At 39.5% G+C, this 20,176-nt stretch overlaps 1 protein-coding gene and 1 long non-coding RNA gene across 4 annotated transcripts in view; one reads left to right on the top strand and one right to left on the bottom strand.

Moving 5' to 3' along the window:
• The window catches only part of LOC141378929 (uncharacterized), a 173,873-nt gene that overhangs the window by 8,504 nt on the left and 145,193 nt on the right, over nt 1-20,176 (bottom strand). For 2 of the 3 annotated variants that reach the window (XR_012394667.1, XR_012394668.1), the window contains exons 3-4: nt 7,130-7,369; nt 6,445-6,516 (exon numbers count right to left, since the gene is read on the bottom strand). This is a non-coding gene — a long non-coding RNA (uncharacterized lncRNA). The remainder of the gene's footprint in view (nt 1-6,444; nt 6,517-7,129; nt 7,370-20,176) is intronic. The other variant, XR_012394666.1, reaches the window with a different exon arrangement.
• The window catches only part of si:ch211-209f23.7, a 160,629-nt gene continuing 141,878 nt past the window's right edge, over nt 1,426-20,176 (top strand). The window contains exons 1-4 of the mRNA XM_021466396.3: nt 1,426-3,823; nt 4,280-4,420; nt 4,574-4,671; nt 4,814-5,164. Coding sequence (XP_021322071.2) covers nt 3,667-3,823; nt 4,280-4,420; nt 4,574-4,671; nt 4,814-5,164 — 747 coding nt within the window. The 5' untranslated portion in view covers nt 1,426-3,666. The remainder of the gene's footprint in view (nt 3,824-4,279; nt 4,421-4,573; nt 4,672-4,813; nt 5,165-20,176) is intronic.

The raw sequence follows: 20,176 nt of genomic DNA on the forward strand, positions 1-20,176 counted from the left end.
GGCACATCACCATAAACTCTCATAAACTCCTGTGTTTAAACTGTTCATGTTGATGTTGACAGAACACTTCTCTATTGTTATTCAGTGGAAACGCACTAGACGGATGTGCATAAGGAATTCATGAGTAGTTAAGAATGGGTTAAACTCAGATTTGATTTCAGGTTGTTGGGTAATTTACTTAATTAGATTACTTACACTTTCTTAAGCTAATTTGTTACTTCTTTGAGTGAATTATTGCAGCATATCTATCACTGCAAATATTGATTTAAATATATATATATATATATATATATATATATATATATATATATATATATATATATATATATATATATATATAYACACACACACACACACACACACACATATATATATATATATATATATATATATATATATATATATATATATATATATATATATATATATATATATTTTAAATAACATTATTAAGGTTAAAACTTATCCTATCAGCTTTAAGCATGATGTAAACATTTATTTTTATTGATTTATTTTTTGTAGTAGTAGTTTTGTTGTGAATAAAAAATTGTTAAAGTATAGAAAGACAAAGCTACTTTTAAAGCAAGTGAATGATGAATCATGATTTACTCTATCCAAATATATCCTCTGCTTAAAAATAAAAGATCTTTATAATGCTGCACTCTTTTTTCTTTCTTGTTTGTCATTTATGGCCATATAGGTGTCATCTCTTTCACACAGACATCGGATAATAATAGAAAGCCTAATTCAGCAAGTCAGACAGCATTTGCTGAACTATTGTAATGCGATTACAGTAAATGCAGTTATTCATTTAGTTTACAACTATTAGCCAATTAAGTTAAACTCATATAATGTAAATAAATGGGGATAAGAGTTGTCAAAAAATATACGTTTAATGCGGAATGCTAAAGAACAGGACTTAAACTCCAGAGCATTGCAATTTTGTTCAATTTTGGGATCACCGACCAGTTTAATTCAAATAGCGAACTCACCAAGAGCACATTTACTTGATCAAAATAGTCATAAAAGTGAGTTGATGGATCAGGAATTAATACAGGATCAAGTGACACTGAAGAAAATTCAGCTTTGCATCACATGAAAAAATGACATTTATATTCATACACTGTAGACCAGTGGTTCTCAAACTGTGGTACGTGTACCACTAGTGGTGCACGGGCTTCCTTCTAGTGGTACACGGAGGAATGAAATATGTTATGTACATGCTACTGTACATATATTTCAAAATTTATCAAAAATGATGTATATAATATGCCATATATGACATATAGCCTATATTTCTGAGGTATTCTGACACATTTTTTTTTACTCTGCAGAGCTGTAGCTGCTTTACTTGGCTTACCACGTTACTGTATTTCAATACTGCTCATTTTGGTGGTACTTGGAGAGACTATTTTTTTTCTGAGGTGGTACTTGATGAAAAAAGTTAAGAACCTCTGCTGTAGACAATTATACAATAAATTAGTCCTGACAGCATATGCTTTAGGTCATTGTAACTTATTGAGTTAATCATATTCTAATTTAAATTTATAAGTTTCGCAAGCTGTTTTAAGTCAGTTTAGCATAATATAAGCTCAATGGAATTTGATTCAGCTTAAAAATTTAAGGCAGCAGGATTTTTTTTAGTAAACAGAACATTTTAAACTGAAAATAAAAATCACCATTTTGCTGTATTTACTGTGTTTTAGATCAAATAATTACACACCACTTTTAAATGGTTGTGTATTTTGTACATTATAAACAGGCTATTGAGGATTACAGTGCACATCGCACATAATATTTGTTAAATCTCAGTGATCACAATGTAACATTTTAAATGTTTGAATTCTGTATTAAATCATATTTCAAATACAGCAAGCAAAACACTTTAAACTATGAAGATTTGATTTGACAAATGGTCTAAACACTATTGCTAATATGATGAATCAGTCACATTAAACTACAATACATCAATTAAAAGTTCATTTATAAAGTGTAAAGTTTTGTGGTTTGAGTATCACAAAGAAAACTTTGCTAAAAAAAAGCTTTTTTTTCTAAACAAGAAATATAAAATAGGAAATACTGTGGAAAAATGGATTAGGTCTAGATCGGCTATGCGGCTGGCCGGAAGTGCGATATGCCAATTAATATAGCAGCATTTTTAATGACACTGTATAACAAAAATTAATGTTTTACAGTACTGTGACGATTGGGTTTGGGGTTGAGGTGGGGGTAGGCGTTAAAAAATACTATTTATTGGATAATTACATAGACAGCATAAATAATACTCAGTACAACTACTGTTTTTACGTTACTGTGACGGTTGGGCTGGGGGTAGGCGTTAATAAAATACAATGCATTGGAAATTTAATAAATAATACAATTTATTCTCGTTAACTTCCGGCCACAACCATATCCGATCTAGCAACAACTGGAAAAATGTCCTTGCTCTGTTAAATGTAAATATTCGCAAAAGAATTTAAATTTCACAGGAAGGCTTAATATTTTGTTTTCAACTGTATAGCCGTTATCTGCTGGAAAACATTCATTCATTGTCTTTTCGGCTTAGTGCCTTTATTATTCCGGGGTTTCCACAGCGGAATGAACCGCCAACTTATCCAGCACGTTTTTACACAGCAGATGACCTTCCAGCCTCAACCCATCTCTGGGAAACGTCCATACACACACATTCACACGCATACACTAGGGACAATTTAGCCCTCCCAATTCACCTGTACCGAATGTCTTTGGACTGTGGGGGAAACCGGAGCACCCGGAGGAAACCTAAGCGAATGCAGGAAGAACATGCAAACTCCACACAGAAACGCCTACTGAGCCGAGGTTCTAACCAGCGACCTTCTTGCTGTGAGGCGACAGCACTACCTACTGCGTCACCACTGTGAAAACATATGCTGGAATAGTTGGTGGTTCATTCCACTGTGGTAGATACCTGATGAAAAAAGGGACTAAGCCAAAGGAAAATGAATGAATAATAAAAAATGTATAGTCATTAATAATTAATTAATCATAAAAAAAAATATTCAACGGATTTTACAATATAAAGATGAAAAAATAAATAAACGCTTGAAGGGGGGGGGGATTTATATGTTTATTTATTTGCGTATTCATTTATTTATTGATGCTGGAATTTGTGAATTTATTTACAATTTTTTTTTTATTATTGTTTTATTGATGCAGGAATCTATGAATTAATTTACTTATTTTTGTATTCATTTGCGTATTTATTTATTGTTTCTGCAGGTTTTGTCCTCTATAAGCTTTGGTAGCAATTTGCAAAGACAGGAGGAGGGCTCAACAATTTGTCTTCAATTAAATCTTCATTTAATTAACTGAACATATAAATTGCAATTAAAAACAGCTTTTATCATTATTTAGATTTCTTGAGCTGATCATATTTAATTTTATATAATATTAAAGTCTCTTTAAGTGTATTCTATATAGTCTTTGGTATTTGCATTTATCTTCAGTCATTTCACTTTTAAAAGTAAACACTGAGGCAGAGAACACTTTTAGAACATTTAGAATCTGATGATGCGTACAGAATCTCTACATCACACCAGAATACCTGCAGCAGACACATTTAACATTGTTGGTTTACAGTAGCAAGAACGATCGCTGATTCTGTCCGAGCGAACAAACTGTGTCTATATGGCGAACAACGAACTGAATATGGAGATCACGAGTACAACTGTGATGGAGAAGCCAAAGAAAAACTGGCGCTTAAAACTGCCCTCTTTCCTGAAACCTGCCAGGAAAAACAAGATCTTCCGAAGACAGAAAGAGACGTTCAAGCAAACGTCTGATTGTAAGTCATACATATGTATTGTGAAATGAGCATGAGTTTCCTTGATATATGTGTCGAGATTACTGAGTGCCCTTTTTGCCATTTCTTACTGACATAACCTACCACAAAACCGAATTTTTTCATCCTTAAAATTGCAAAAGTGGATGTGGACGAGCCCTTTGCGCCGAGATTGTTAAAATAGAGCCCTTAGTCTCCAATTTCTTAAAACAACACTTATTATTAAACAAATCTAGTAAAAAAATGACCGTTTGTGTAACCACAGTTTTATTACAAATACCATGGTTGAACTGTGGTAAATGTAGCCAAACTAAGGTAATTTTTTTGTGTTAAATGCTTAGCCACAATAGCCATGTGCTTTTTTTCTTTCTTTTAGTTTAATCTGTTGTAAAACTATGGTAAATGTTCATAAGGTATGATCTAAAAAGTGTGTAAACTACACGCATTATCTCTTAATAGATGAGGTGGAGGAGGACGAGGGAACAACAAAGAGGAAAAAGAGTAAAGTGGGCAATTTCCTCAAAGCTGCCAGAAAACTCTTCAGGATGTCCTGCTTTGGCCAGACTGAGGAGCAGCTCTCTGACCCTGCAGACTCTGATGGTAAATAATTATATTTATTGCAATTATTTATTTATTTTTTTACCTATGATGTGATGAATAATTAGTATTTTTAATTAAACTTCATCCAAGTTTAACATCGCCTTGAGAATGACTGTGTAAACTGTGTAACTGCAATCATTTCTCTATTGACAGATGACATTCTCTGCCCATCCGAGTCTGACCAGAGTCTGGAGGTTGCTCTTGTCATCACTCATAATCATGAAGAGAGTTGTGTGAATGACGACCTAAAGGTGAGTATATAAAGATGACCAACTGTTTAATGCATGTTCTCCTGATGCTTTCACTAATATATCAAGAGTCTGTTTCAGGATCAGTGAGAGGAATGATGTCTGCTTACATGTGAACTGACTTGAGTTTGGTTTTGTTCTGCAGGTGGATGAGAAAGATGACATGAAGACACACAACACAGAGCATGTCAACAAAGAGGAGGAGGTGGAGGAGATGAGGATGAACGATGAGAAGGACAAGGAGGAAAAGATTAAGAAGAGGAGGAGGAGAAAGAAAAATAGCAAGATGAAGGAGGAAGAGGAAAAGAAAGAGGAGGAGGTGGTGAAAGAAGAGATGAAGATAAAAGAGGAGAGTTTGAAAGAAAATGAAGAGGAGGATAAGAATGAAAAAGAGATGAAAGTAAAGGAGGAGAAGATGAAAGATGATGAGGAGGAGAACAATGAGGAAGAGATGAAGATAAAAGAGGAGAGTTTGAAAGAAAATGAAGAGGAGGAGGTGGAGGATAAGAATGAAAAAGAGATGAAAGTAAAGCAGGAGAAGATGAAAGATGAGGAGGAGGAAAATGAAAACATTAAAAAGAGAATGAGGAGGAGAAAAAGAAATAACAGGATAAAAGAGGAGAAGAAGGAGGAGAAGTTGATAGAGAAGGAGATTGAGGTAAAGGAGGAGAGGATGGAAGAAAATGAAGAGAAAGAGATGGATAAGAATGAAGAGGAGATGAAGGAGGAAGAAACAGAGGAGGAGGAGGAAGAAAAGCCAAAGGAGGAGAAGAGAAAAAGAAGCAAGAAAATAGACAGCAGGAAAAGCAGAAGGATGATGAGGAGAAGAAGCAAAAGAAGAAGACTGGGGAGAGTGTGAATGAGAAAGAGATGCAAATAAAAATGTTGAAAAAAACTCTCTGGCCTAAAATATTATTGTGCAAAAAAAAATAAACAGTGCTGAGCCAAAAAAATTCATCATTTTAGTCTACAAAAATTAATGTGCAAAAAAGAAAGAAATGTTGTACGCAAAGGGGTAAACACAACACAAAGTTTTACATAAAAAATGTGCAAAATACCTGCACAACACTAAGTTGTATGAGTTAAAAGGTAAGAGCAAAAAACCTAATTAGCAATAGCAATTTGATGTAAAGAATTATAATGTTTGTGTGTTTCTAATGTGTTTTAATGTTTATAATGGTGTATATGGATCTACTTTATTTTCATTTTTTGTCAAGCTTCTCGTGGACAAGTGTTGAGAATGAGCAAATCTGCTAAAACACTTCAACAAATGCCTTTGGTTGTCCAGTGTTATTAAAATAGCCATTTATTAGTATTGTTACTGATGCCCTGTTAGTGTTATGCTGATTATCCTGCTGGAAATCCCCTTCGTGAGACTGGTTCACTGCTCATAAAGAAATGGACATGCTCAGTTACAATACATATGGAAGTCTGTGACATTTAAATGATGCCACTTTGTTACTGAAGAGCCCAAAGTGAAAAACTCCTCACAGCACTACACCATCAGCAGCCTGAACACCTGATACAAGGCAGGATGATCCATGCTTTCATTTGATTTGCACCAAATTCTGACACGACCGTCCAAATATTGCACATGAAATGGAGATTTAAGCCTTAAACCTTAGTGTCAAGTCCTAAAGCTAAATGCGTAATATTTTCATGCTAAATGTCTTACACCTAGCTAACATTAGTCCAGCATTCGACAAACAGTGAACTGAGCTATTGTGTAACTGTCATTACACACCTATTTAGTGACTTCCTGTTTTAAAAACTCACCATCAGCCATCCTGACGTTTGTTATAATGGGAGTCGATCGTCTTCTTGTGTCCTTCATTCTTGTCCTCATCTCTGAAACAGGTAAGAGAGTTGATTAACAAATGTAGAAGAATGTAATGGTCTTGTGTTTTGTCATTTCAGTGTTAAATGTCTAATGAGGTTAAAGCTAAGCTAATATCTTTATTCAGCAATAGTTGATCCAGCATTTGGATGCTAATAAAAGACGTTTAATATAACAGAAGAAACAAATGTCTATCTGCTCTTAAATGAGGCATTGTTATGGATTAACAAATAAAGATATTGGCAGTGATATACAGCCCCTGAAGATTTTTTACATTTTATATTAAATGTATTGATAATAATATGTCGACAACCATCTGTCATCAAAACAGAATGTTTTTATATGTGTGGATTGATTACTGTATTCTCTATAGATTATGATTATTTCCAAGGTTTACTTTTGTAAAGTTGTTTTTACTCACTTTGGTCCACACTTGTCCTGCAAGTATTTCCTTAAAAATGTAATAAATGTGAATGTCAAAATGATCCAGTTTGTATGAGGACGATGCCGAATGATAGGAAATGATACTTTAAGAGGAAAACAATAGCTTTAATTTTTTAAACCTTATTGTTTAATTAAATGTGAAAGTTGATGGAATAAGATGAAAGTGCAAAGTGAATCTACTGAACGGCGTCTTTCTCTCTCCTCAGGCTTCAGTGCTGAGATCTCTGTGTTTGTGCAGACTGGAGATTTTGTTCAGCTGGATTTACAGACACAACAACTACCAGAGTTTGAAGATTTTTTTTCTGGATAAATGATAAATCAGAGAATATAGTTAAATATTCTAATGAATATAAGAGGATTAAAACTTACCCGTCCTATCAGAAGAGAATAGAGTTTAATGAAACAAGTTTCTCTCTGTCACTGAAGAACATGCAGAAGACAGACAGTGGACGATACACAGCAAGAATGAGCGGAGATTTAGACAAAGACATTGCTTTATACAGAGTATCTGTTATAGGTGAGTGTCATTTATGTGTGTGATTTTACATGGTGCTCCATAAAAGACTATTCATAATTCATAAATGTATTTTATGCTCAGTTTTTTTTCAGTTTCAGATGTGCAGATTTAAATCAGTTTACAACACTTTGTCTTTAATTCAGGATTTGATTTTATCTGCTGCAACTAAAGAGCCCATATTATAATCAACAATCTAATATGCATGCAAGGTCAAAAAACACTTTCAATATCTTGTAATCTGCATTTATTTTTACCTAATTATTCCAGCGACTCCCATATGAATCGTCCAGTGAATCATTTGTTCCAAAACCCCTCTTTAGCGTGAAGCAAATCTGCGCTGATTGGACCAATGACAGTCTGTTGTGATTGGTTGATACTGACTGCCTTCAGCGAGAGACAGAGTGAAATGCCCAGCAGCTAATCAACAATATAAAAGTAGTCACAGTGCATACACGCTACATAGTGTAAGGCGTGGATTTCGGCTGCCAGTGGGTGAATGTAAATACAGACAATGGACTTGAAAATACAGACAACTAACTATTTTATTGAGCAAAAACTCACTGGAAAACTGGCGAGGAGATCTCCTAGCTTGTCACACTCTGCTCTACACACACACACCTACACACATTGCCCTCTTCCTCTGACGACAACACACACACACACACACATAACCCTCCTCCACGGACAACAACGCACACACACACACACACACACACACACTTATTACCCTCCTCCACGGAGGTCTGTAAACCAGGCGGCAAGAATCTAATCACAACTAAATACATTTGCAAGCTAGAGTAAACAAAGCAACAACTTTAATCGCACATTCTTACACTTGAGAAATGGAGGAAGAAACCCATCCATGTTCCGACATAGTCCATCAGTAGTCTTGTAAGGCTTGAAGCTTACGCTGCTATTCTGAACCAATAGTCGGAAACAGGAAGCAGTTGAAGGATGGCGTGTTTAAAAGAATCTCTACGTCTTAAAGCAGGCAAAGTTGTTTATTAAGTTACATGATCAAACATACAGACATTAGAATGACACAAACTAACATACTGTATAAAGAAATTAGCTGTAACATATGCACTGCTGAGCAACAAAGACAGTGAAACTGCCTTTGTTAGCATATGAGGCTACGCACCAGTGTGCGGGAGATGCAGAGTAAAAGCCATTCTCCCCGATCAACAGTTACCTTTCCCCATTATACCCTGAGCAAAGCATTCTCAAACATAAGTGAAAACCAACCCCCAAAACCAGCTGAACGTGAGAACAAAGTTGAAGAGATGAAGTGGGGGAGAAGTACATTAACATACTCTCCTCAGGCCATGACCCAACAATAGTAAATATATTGTAGATTGAAACACAATTAATCGATGTCTCTGTTGATTTCATCACTACAACACTGAAGTCATAAACTGTCAAATGACACCAAACATGACAAAGTTATCTGAAAGAAGAACACGAGCAGATGAATTGTGTATGGTGAAGAGCACATGGTTACTGTAAGCAAATGGCAGAGATGTGTATCGGAGCTGTGAGGAACTCTGCCTCACCAGGAGGACCCATCCCATGCTTGGAATGTCTCAGTAGTCCTTCATTAGCATAGAAGGAAATATATATCATATTTTCTCAGCTTACAAACCCCTCTCAGGTTCATTGGACCTCAGAAATTATAAAAGGTCCACATGTGACCTCAAATTAAAGCTGAGTAGAGTAATCCAGTGTCTTCTTTGGCAGAGTAGTGCAGACTGATGATGATCATTGTCAACGACGCTCAGAAGATATACACACAGAACACCTTTTCCTGTCAGGTGTAAGCATAGTCAGATGATCACATGGGGACACTTGTCAGGATGTCTTGTCTGGATCCTAATGTCCATTTCACAAGATGTATGTCCGTCTCTGGCTTAGCAAGCCAAGTAAACTCTGTTATCTGTGGGATTTAGTATATCTTGTGGAGGGCGTCTTTAATTCTCCAGTGTTTGTGTTCCACACTGAAGCTGCCTTTACCTTCATGCACAGAAAATGATTTGCAAAGGAGAGCAACCCATGAAAACTGAAAGAGGCATTCATTGACGATGTATAACTGGTGACAACAGCAAAAGAATGACCATGGCAATGAGAAGAAAAAACATATCTGCAAAACTGGCATATGAGGTTATATGGCAATATATGCATTTAGTAGTTAATGGCATTTCAAATGAAAACTCAATGTCCGAAGACAAAATAAATGACATATAATGTAATGTTTGCTCAGAATATAATGAAGGGAAAGTAACAACATGATAGGGATTATAATCTTTCTGGTGTTTAGAAAGAAAGCAAATAAAAAAATAATAATTTGGTTATGAAGTGGCCAAATTATATTGGTTTATGTTAAAAAGATAAAGCATATGCTTTGATATACCTGATTCAAGAGTAACTGAAAAAGTTGATAAAAACAAGACAAATAAATGAGACTTTTGGAAAGATTTAAATATTGTAATAAATGTTGATTCCAAACCCCTCTCTGATAGTAGGAGCACCAACAATATAAATGAATAGGGTGTAAAAACAAAAATGGGACCTTTAATGTTTCTGGAAAAATGTATGTGTCTTTGAAAAAGTCCACCAGTAATAAATTCAAACCCCTCTCTGATAGTAGGAGCATCATCTAAAAAACATAAAAGACACCGTTAATGTTTCTGAAAATATTTGTCTTTATAAAAAGTTTGGTTGATTTCAGGACTTGCTGTTATAGCAAGAGTATAATATAATTAATGTGATCAAATTCAGAAATTTCAAAAAATTGCCTTTGTGATGACTTAACTGTAAAAATAAAAAGCGATCTAAAAAGGTTAAAATGTAAAGTCAATTCAGTTATTGAAAACAAAAATTGCTGTGAGAGCATAAAAAGATTAAAAAAGGTAAAAAGCAAAATGGTTTAGATGAACAAAAAGTGAATGGAAATTTTCCTTATTGGAAAGCACACAGCTGATGTAGGGCTTTCCGATATGAAAATATTTTAGTTAAAAAGAAGAGTTTAATTTGACTATGTGTAGAGAGACAAATGGTATTGTTTATGTGATTGTATTTAACTGTGTGAATGTGTTGGTGTGACCATGCTCCGACCAAAGGTAACAAAAGTTACTATTGACAATTGTGATGCAAATTTGGTCCTGTTGTTTTAACAGGAAGCCCTTGAAATGTAAGATGGGGTTGTGATCGGGCTTAAAGATCCACACCTTGGTTTGTTATTAGAGCATGGTAAAAAGGACAAGTGCACTGATACTGAATCCTGCTGGAAGGAAAGCATTTTCATGTTAATGCAATTGCTAATAACACTGTAGCCAGGTGGCAAGTTTTGTGCTCCTGTTTTATGGTTCAGCTGCAGCTATATGGAAAATAGCAGAGCGGTCCACTTATAGGAGACAATCAAATCCAACATTAACACAGTTCACTACATATTGTTTAACAATTCTAGTAGTCTATGTATACATGTAGTAGTACAAACAACTATTGTGTGTTTATGAGGAAGGCTGCATGTTTAACACAATCAAAGGTTTGAAAATGCAAAAAGGATCAGTGCAGTCAGGGTGTTATATTATTAGGTTATTTCTATTGAGCTGTTAGCCCACTAGCAAATGACGCTAATAGCTGGAGACCTTGCATAGCCATATTTGTCAACTCAGTAATCGTTTTACTTGAAGTTAAATTTTGGCTGCTTCTAGAGTGTTGTTCTGTGTCCTTAGATTGAGACTGTCTACGTCTCAGGAAATAGGGCGGAGGTCTGCCTCTGTTCAGAGACCAACACTTCTGTTCAGTGTGGCCCATTTTTAAACAGGAACAACAGAATCGATCTTGTTTCTTGCGAGGTATTTTGCTAGATTGTCTAGTAGCTTTAACATCTTCATGACACCCTGATGCTGCTAATTCACTATGCATTTGTCTGCGTGACTCGACCTTTGTTCCCCAGTTCACAATGTCTTCAAATGTGTTTTTTGGAGGACTAGCACCAGCCATGAGCGCTTTCTGAACGTGGGGCCCTGCATGTTCAACCAGTAATCCCAAAAGAATTGGATTGTTGCGTGTAACATCATCTATGCCAGAATATTCTTCAAAAAGTTCAAACAAATTTTCTGCATATGTTTCAAACAATTCTGCATTATTCTGTTTCCGGTTGTAAATCAACTCCTATTCAGCAGGGCTTTTACCACGCAGGTCACAAAGGCAGAGTTTTAGTCTGTTCAAGATCTCACTCTCAGACTCATTGGGGTGTATTGGCTGTATAATTGTGCCTTCAATTAAGACTTGAGGGGCCTTATAGATCAGAACATTTGGAATTGAGGTGAAAACAATTTGCCAAATGTCTTTTGGTTCGAGTTGAAATGCATATTTGTGCCTAACAACTCGCCTCCACCATGGTTGGAAGGGCCCTTTAAGAGGGAATGGTCCAATCTCTGCTTTAAACGAGTTACATTCATGTACTGTTAAAGCACGTTGAATGTTTGTCTCTGTGCCGTTTGGGTGTTTCATAATCTTTAAAGCTGAAACAGGTACCTTTTGCAGAGATATATCATCAGCTTCCTCTGATTCTGAAGTCATATGCTTGCTAGCTTTTGTGTTTCTGCTAGGCATTAGTTTTTGCACAATCAATTTGTTTTTCAAATCTTCAATTATGTCCATGTATTTCTCACATCTTTTAGCCAAGGCTACTTGATTTTCTAGTAGTTTGTCTAGCTGTGATTGGAGATGTTCAATTTTTTCCTGAGACTTTTGTGCTTCAGAATCTGCTGTGACCAATTGTTCAGTTTTCTCCTTTAAATTTGCAAACACCTTTTTTAGGTTATTGCGTATGCTAGAGGCATTCAGGTAATTTAAAGCCTCAATGATTTCTTTGTGTTTACATTTCTTTTGTTTGATGCCCACTGTTTTCCACCATATGGAAATGTCCTCACTAGTAGCGTCCAAATCAAGGCCTTTTCTAGTGAGTTTGTACAGTACAGGCTCAACATTTTCAGTCCATAATGTAAACAGATCATAGTCGTTATAAGCATTCCACTCCATATTGGAGGACATTTACTTGGATTTCACAGTGAGATGATTATCTAGATTATTCTGATGCTTCTAATTCCTGTTTCACACAATTCATGCAAATGGAGACTTTCCCTACCATGCCATGAAGCAATGAAAACAGACTTACCCACTCTGTGGTTAGAAGTTCAGCTTTAATCCACTCAGAAGAGTTCTCATTCCGATGACCATCATGTGTCCAAGAGTAAAATAATCAATTTCCAGGATAAGCAAAGTAGATGTTTATACAAAAAGTATCTTGCGATTAAAACTCGCCAAAATTATATCACGTCGGGGTCACCAAATTGTAAGGCTTGAAGCTTACGCTGCTATTCTGAACCAATAGTCGGAAACAGGAAGCAGTTGAAGGATGGCGTGTTTAAATCCATTATTTATCTGACTCCATTGTAATTAATCTGACTCCATTAAAGTTGTTATCATCATAACAGTTACCTTTCCCTATTATACCCCGAGCAAAGCATTCTCAAACATAAGTGAAAACCAACCCCCAAAACCAGCTGAACGTGAGAACAAAGTTGAAGAGATGAAGTGGGGGAGAAGTACATTAACATACTCTCCTCAGGCCATGACCCAACAATAGTAAATATATTGTAGATTGAAACACAATTAATCGATGTCTCTGTTGATTTCATCACTACAACACTGAAGTCATAAACTGTCAAATGACACCAAATATGACAAAGTTATCTGAAAGAAGAACACGAGCAGATGAATTGTGTATGGTGAAGAGCACATGGTTACTGTAAGCAAATGGCAGAGATGTGTATCGAAGCTGTGAGGAACTCTGCCTCACCAGGAGGACCCATCCCATGCTTGGAATGTCTCAGTAGTCCTTCATTAGCATAGAAGGAAATATATATCATATTTTCTCAGCTTACAGTCTTTACTGATACTCCTTTAACAAACGGCCGATGAAGTCTTCATTGTAAGCATGTAGTTTCCAGAAGCACTCAAACTGCTCAAGGCTGGGCTATAATGCTGAGGTTTCATCTTTGGGTAGAGACTCAATAACATCCATCTGCACTTTGCGACTTCATTTGACCGGCGTGTGTGTGTGTGTGGCTTTTTGTGTTAGAGGGCGGGGCTGCAGGTTTCAAATCTCCCGCGTTTGCTCGTGCAACTACTTGGTTTCGTTATCACGTCATGGCGAAACACCTAATGACTTGTTATCAAGACGACTCGTTTGAAGCACTATGAGTCGACTCTTTTATAGATGAATCAACAGTTTTAAACACTGTACTCTTAAGATTTAAGCCTTAGCTGAATATTTCACTTCACTTAGAGCTGTGTTACACACTACATGAAAGGGCATTTTCAAAAACCCATAATAGGGGCTCTTTAATGGTTAAATAAACACTTACTTCAACCCTAATTCAAGTTCAAATTCTAATTCAACTCAAATTCAAGTTTTATTTATATAGCCCAAAATCATAAGCACTGTTAATACTCAGCATTTTTACTCTTTATATATGTATAGGTATCTGTGTGAGTGTGTGTATTAGTAGGTGACAAATCATCTGAAAAGTAAACCTTAAACCTTAAAAGTAAACCTTATTTAAAAAAAAGAATTTTTAGTAAGTTGGCCAACATTTATATGGGTGCCACACTATCATAACTTTAATGTTTGCTAAATTGTGAATCCTGTATAAAAAGATACTGACAGCCTCATCCTTGCAAACCCGCTAGAAGGATCTAGAAAGGCCAAGTCAAGCCTGTGATGACCTTCAGTATTCCACCATCAGAGACACAGAAAGGGCTGATGCATATATGCTGGGAAAATAATGCAAAAGTTTAAATTATGTTTATTAATCATGTACAGTTGAAGCCAGAATTATAAGCCCCCCTGTTTATTTTTTCCCCAACTTCTGTTTAACGGAGAGAAGATTTCTTCAACACATTTCTAAACATAATAGTTTTAATAACTCATCTCTAATAACTGATTTATTTTCTCTTTGTCATGATGACAGTAAATAATATGTGACTAGATATTAGGGATGTAACAATATTGTAAATACCGTCATACTGCAATAGTAATTTTTTTCAATATTACCGTAGGTTAATAAAACTATATTTCTGAGAAAAGTTTGCTTAGGCGAATGAAGCATACAAGGTAGCAGGAACTACAATTCCCATCAGCCTAGGCTTGGCATCCTTTGCGGTCTGTTGTCAATACAGATCCAGTAATGCAAAAATGGAGTGTGTTGCTAGTAGCGGGGAAGAAAAAGAGCTGGAAATGATCTAACCTAAAGCGGGATTTGAATCAGATGTGTGGAAGCATTTCGGTTTCTTTCTAAAAAGATACGAAAAAGGAGAAAAGGTGACAGACAAAGAAAAAAACAATATGCGGCACTGCCAGACTGTGGTGAAATATAAGTCGGGGAATACGACTAAAAACTTAGAGACTAAAAACTTGTTAGATTGATGCAGACATTGACTTGTACCTCAAAGAGACCTCTATCTCACTCATGGCTTGTCCTCTCGAGTGGTGGAAAGACAATGCACAGCGTTACCCACTGCTGTCAACCTTGGTTAAATCATATCTCTCTGTCCCAGAAACCTCAGTCCCAAATGAGAGGTTTTTTTTTCTGTTGCAGGGGACATGCCCAGAGATTCCAGCTTTTGCCAGATTATAGTTATATGATAATTTTCCTTAAAAAACCCATCTCCTTCTAAGTGAGTGAGTGATTAAATGTTGAATGTGATGAGTTTTCAACAATACTAAATTGAAACTTTTATTTTTTTTACGTGGTTTAATAGTTTTTTGTTATTAAAATTGAAAAATTGAAGTTCCTGTTTCAAGACTTACAGATAGATGGCTAATTTGTATGTCATTGATATGTTCAGTGCTAAGGTAAATAAACACTTTTGGCACTTTTTTCGAGTCTTTCCATTAGTTTTGTTTTTCCTGTAAATTATTCAATAAATACCGTACCGTGCCATTCATACCGAGGTATTATCGTACCGTGAAATTCTGATACCGTTACATCCCTACTAGATATTCTTCAAGACACGTCTATACGGCTTAAAGTGACATTTAAAAGCTTAACTAGGTTGATTAAGGTAACTAGGCAGGTTATGGTAATTAGGCAAGTTATTGGATAACGCTCTGGTTAAAGTAACCCTCGTTCCACGAGGAGGAGAACAGAAATTCTATTAGTGGATTTGATCTATAAATCCACGAATGGGAGGATTCGGTTCAGAAGCCGCTTGTCTGAAAGAGCATGGAACGGGCCAATGAAGCAATGAATTGGCAGCGTAAGCTTGCGCACGTGTGCTTTATTGCCAATTATCTCCGCATTTAAGCACAGGTGGAGCAAGGATTTGCTATCCTTTTAAGCTGAAGAGACTTGAACTAACAGCTAAGAGACAGTCATTATGGCGATGGTAAATAGCATTTCGGTTACTTTAGTAACCAGAGCGTTCCTCTTAGGTTGGGGAACTTCAATGCTATTAGTGGATTTGATCTATAAATCCACGAATGAGAGAAGCTATGGAAAACGCCATAATGACTGCACCTTACCAACGCCTCCGATGAGAGGATAGTCAAGCAAGCATGAACGTTCCTACATCATGAGAGGAGCCTCCATTGTGGTCCCTGGCCCTTACTTATCTCACTTCAACAGAAGTTTTACTGATTTAGATATATTTTTTGGGAAGTTGCAAGCGTCTAGATAATTCTAGGAATAAACGACAGTACGTTGGGAAGCGTGCAGTTCCGATAGGGAGGACGCTGCGGATTCCATCAGCTACCCAGTGGGGAAAAACATATGGACTAGCCCTAAGAAGGGGAGTACGCATAATAAAAGGTGGTTAGCGGAGAGGGAAGACACGGGTCCGCCCAAGAGGGAAAGCTCTGAGAGCGGTCCACGCGAACAGGACGCAGTAATGAAAGGGCTGGGTCTGCCTCCTCCGCTGGCAGCGCTTGCAGGCTCACTACCTGATCCTTAAACGGTGTGGTAGGAGCCTTGGGCACATAGCTAGGCCGGGGTCTCAGGACAACGTGAGAGTAGGCCGGCCCGAATTTTAGGCACAAGTCACTGACCGAAAATGCCTCCAGGTCCCCGACCCTTTTAACCGATGCCAACGCGACCAGCAGAGCTGTCTTCAAGGACAGAAATCTCAAGGATACTGGATCAAGTGGCTCGAAGGGTTTCTCACGTAGGCTCGTAGCACTACAGCGAGGTCCTAAGAAGGCATGAGAGGGGGCGGGGTGGAACCGTACACCTCGCACCTCTGAGGTACCGGATGATGTTATGCCTCCCCACGGTGCCGCCATCTACGCATCAAGATGAGTGGAAATAGCAGCCACGTAGACCTTCAGTGTGGGGGGCGACAGCCTTTGCTCCAGCCTGTCCTGAAGGAAAGCACAACACTGATCTGGCAAGATCGGGGGTCTTCTCGGTGAGAAGCGCACCACTCAGTGGATAGACTCCACTTTAGGGCATAGGCATGCCTCGTAGAGGGTGCGCTAGCCTGAGTGGCGGTATTAACCACCGCCATCGGTAGGTTACCTAAGTCTTCCTTGCGTCTATGGACCACACGTCAACATATCATATAATCAACATATCAGTATCAGTATGTTCAATCAGTGTGAAATGCAAATGAATGGATGCGGTAAATGTTGTCAGTGAGAGAGTATGGATGCAAAACAAAGCATAATGCCCAAATAGGAGCGCGGCTCTGGCCAACTGCCAAGTGAATGGACAGCGGCCCTGACAAACTCTCTGCGGGGGTTTAAAAAAGGGCGCTGACCAGCATCAGGTGCGCTAAAGGCACGCCCCCAATCTAGAATCAAAATCAAACACACAAACAAAACAACGCAGTCCTAACAACGCCTAACCCAGGGGCACTCTGGCCCGTAGGAAAGAGGGGTCCCTCCAGGGGGTGGGGGCGCGGTGACACAGCGGAGAGGAGTCACTCGGTGTGTGCCGGTGTGCCATGCGCATCTGGGGACCTGATCGTAAAGCCAATGCCGTGGTGGTCTCATATGGAACAATCAGAGCGGCGAGGTCGCGGCCACGGATGCCATATGCTCCAGGAGCCTCTGAAAAGATTTCAGGGGGACCACATTTCTCTGTCGAACTCTCTTAGACAGTCCAGCGCTGACTTTATGGTGATCGAGTCCAGCTCCAACCCGAGAAAGGAGGGGCTCTGCATGAGGGCGAGCCAGCTCTTTTCTCGGTTGATCTGAACAGGTGGAGGTGCTGGAGCACCTAGTCTCTGTGCATAGTCAATTTTCCCCCAGAGTGGGCTAAAATCAGCCAAATGTCGAAAGAATTGAACATGCAGACAATGAAAACCCCTTGGTGAAAACCCTGCGGAGACAGGGAGCCTGAAGGGGAGGAACTTGTACTATCATGCTCGATCTTCAAACGCAGACCGCAGAAACTGCTGGTGGCATGGAAGTATGGAGACATGCAGATACGCGTCCGTCAGATCTATTGCTGCAAACCAATCTTGAGGACGAACGCATCGGTTGATGCACTTCTGCGTAAGCATTTCGAAGCGCAGCCTGTGATGGCAGCGGTTCAAAATGCACAGATCTAGGACTGGCCGTAACTCATCGCTCTTTTTGGGCATGATGAAGTACGGGCTGTAAAACCCGCTCTCCATCTCGGCTGGAGGGGCCGGCTCGATTGCATCCTTCGCCAAGTGGACAGCAATCTCCACTCGCAAGACAGGGGCGGACGCAGGACTGAGCCTGGTGAAATACACGCCCGTGAACTTGGGAAGCCGTTACGTGAACTGTATAGCATAGCCAAGTCTGATCGTACGGATGAGCCATTGCGATGGGCTGGCCCGCGCTAACCAGGCAGGCATAGCTCTCGCAAGTGCACCCGTCCGCATGATCACTGACATGCCTGTGGTGAGGCAGCGTAGAGTGGGTGAGCTCGCCCGGGGAGCGCTGGGGAAAAGAGGAAAAAGCTCTTTGAAGATTTGATGGCGTCTTTTTTTTTTTTTTTTTACGCCGTTAAATGAAGAACCCCACCCTCCAGTAGGGAAAGAGCAAATTCCCTCAGACAAGCGCCCTCAGCGAAAAGCAGTGGATGTGGATGGCTCGGTGGGACGGAGCGGTCTTACGATCCCACCGATAGATTATAACACATCGCCTCCGATTGCTCAACCACCGACGTGAACTCCTGGGCGAGTTCACTGATGGTGTCGCCGAACAGGCCAGCCCATGATATGGAGTTAAGAAAGCAAACTTTGTCAACATCACACACATCACCAGGTTTAGCCTTGCGGGGCGTTCCTGGCCACTAAAGTGGTCATCGTCCTTCCCAGGGTGTGGAGCTCATGCCCAGTCCTGGGTCGGAACAATCCTTGCCGCAGCTGGGCCAGCGCCTGCGCTTGGTAGCGCTGGTAGGTGGCCATAGCATGCAAGGCGAGGGTGGAGGTGCCTACTGTGCGCATTCAGGAAGAAAGGTTTTTACACCCCTCTAGTCGGTCCGGCCGTGGGGCTGGGGGATAAACCATCACCAGAGCCATGGCCGAAGCAGCCTGGGGAAGCACGGCCACAAAGTCTGCTTCTAGATCCGAAACCGCGCTCATCAACCCGGAAGGAGGAGCGGGGTGCTATTCTCACCTGAAGCTTGGATGGAGCGCGTGGAGGAGCAAGAGGTCTGCAGCCCGAAGGCAGCTGATTTACTCCCACTGAATCCTCAGATCTGCCAACCGCTGTGCGGGGGACAACTGGGGTGGGTCGCTCTTTTGCAAGAGCAAGCCGCGATCTTAACTGCGCAGCAGACATGACATCAAAGAGACGGCATGCACTGCCCGCGAGCAAAGAATTAACATTCTGGACCCAGACATAAAACGCAGTGCTCGTGCCCATCGTCCGGGGATAGGAACCACCGCATCCAGAAACGCATGGTCGGAGTGACGTCTTGAAAAAGACGCGCTGCAAAACAGTGTTGCTCTTTTAGGAAAACTTTTTCCCTATATACAAACCGCTCTTGGAGGACCGGACCCAAAGAACGCCAGGCAAGGGAGAAAACCCAGCTCGACCGTCTGCCACTGCGTATACGCGCTCTGGACTGGGAGAAGCTGCTTCTCAATCTCTCTCTGTAGACACAGGTAGGAGAACCCTAAAGGAATCTCTCAGAAGCTAGTGAAAGACTCTGAAGCGAAAAGAATAGCGAATGCTTGCTCCACCTGTGCTTATATGCAGAGATAATTGCAATGAAGCACACGTGCGCAAGCTTACGCTGCCAATTCATTGGCAATTATTGGCCCGTTACATACTCTTTCAGACAAGCTGCATCGCCAATTATCCCAGCATATAAGCATACCTGGAGCGAGCAAACGCCATCCTTTTCGCTTCAGATCGATGAGGGTTCCTCTTGCTATTCATCACTTCAGAGCGAACAAGTGTCTCCCGGTCCAGAGTGGGTTTTCGCAGCGGCAGACGGTCGAGCTGGGTTTCTCCCTTGCCTGCGGTTCTTTGGGTCCGGTCCTCCAGAGCGGTGCGTATTGTTGCAACTTTCCTAAAAGAGCAACACAGTCGTGCAGCACGTGCTTTTCAGGATGGCGCTCCAACTGTGCGTTTCTGGATGCGGGGGTTTCCTGGCTCCGGATAATGGACACGATCACTGCATTGCATTTTTGGGGGTCCAGCATGTTAATGCGGTGCTCGC

The sequence above is a fragment of the Danio rerio genome, chromosome 2 (assembly GCF_049306965.1).
Source record: "Danio rerio strain Tuebingen ecotype United States chromosome 2, GRCz12tu, whole genome shotgun sequence".
Lineage (NCBI taxonomy): Eukaryota > Metazoa > Chordata > Actinopteri > Cypriniformes > Danionidae > Danio > Danio rerio.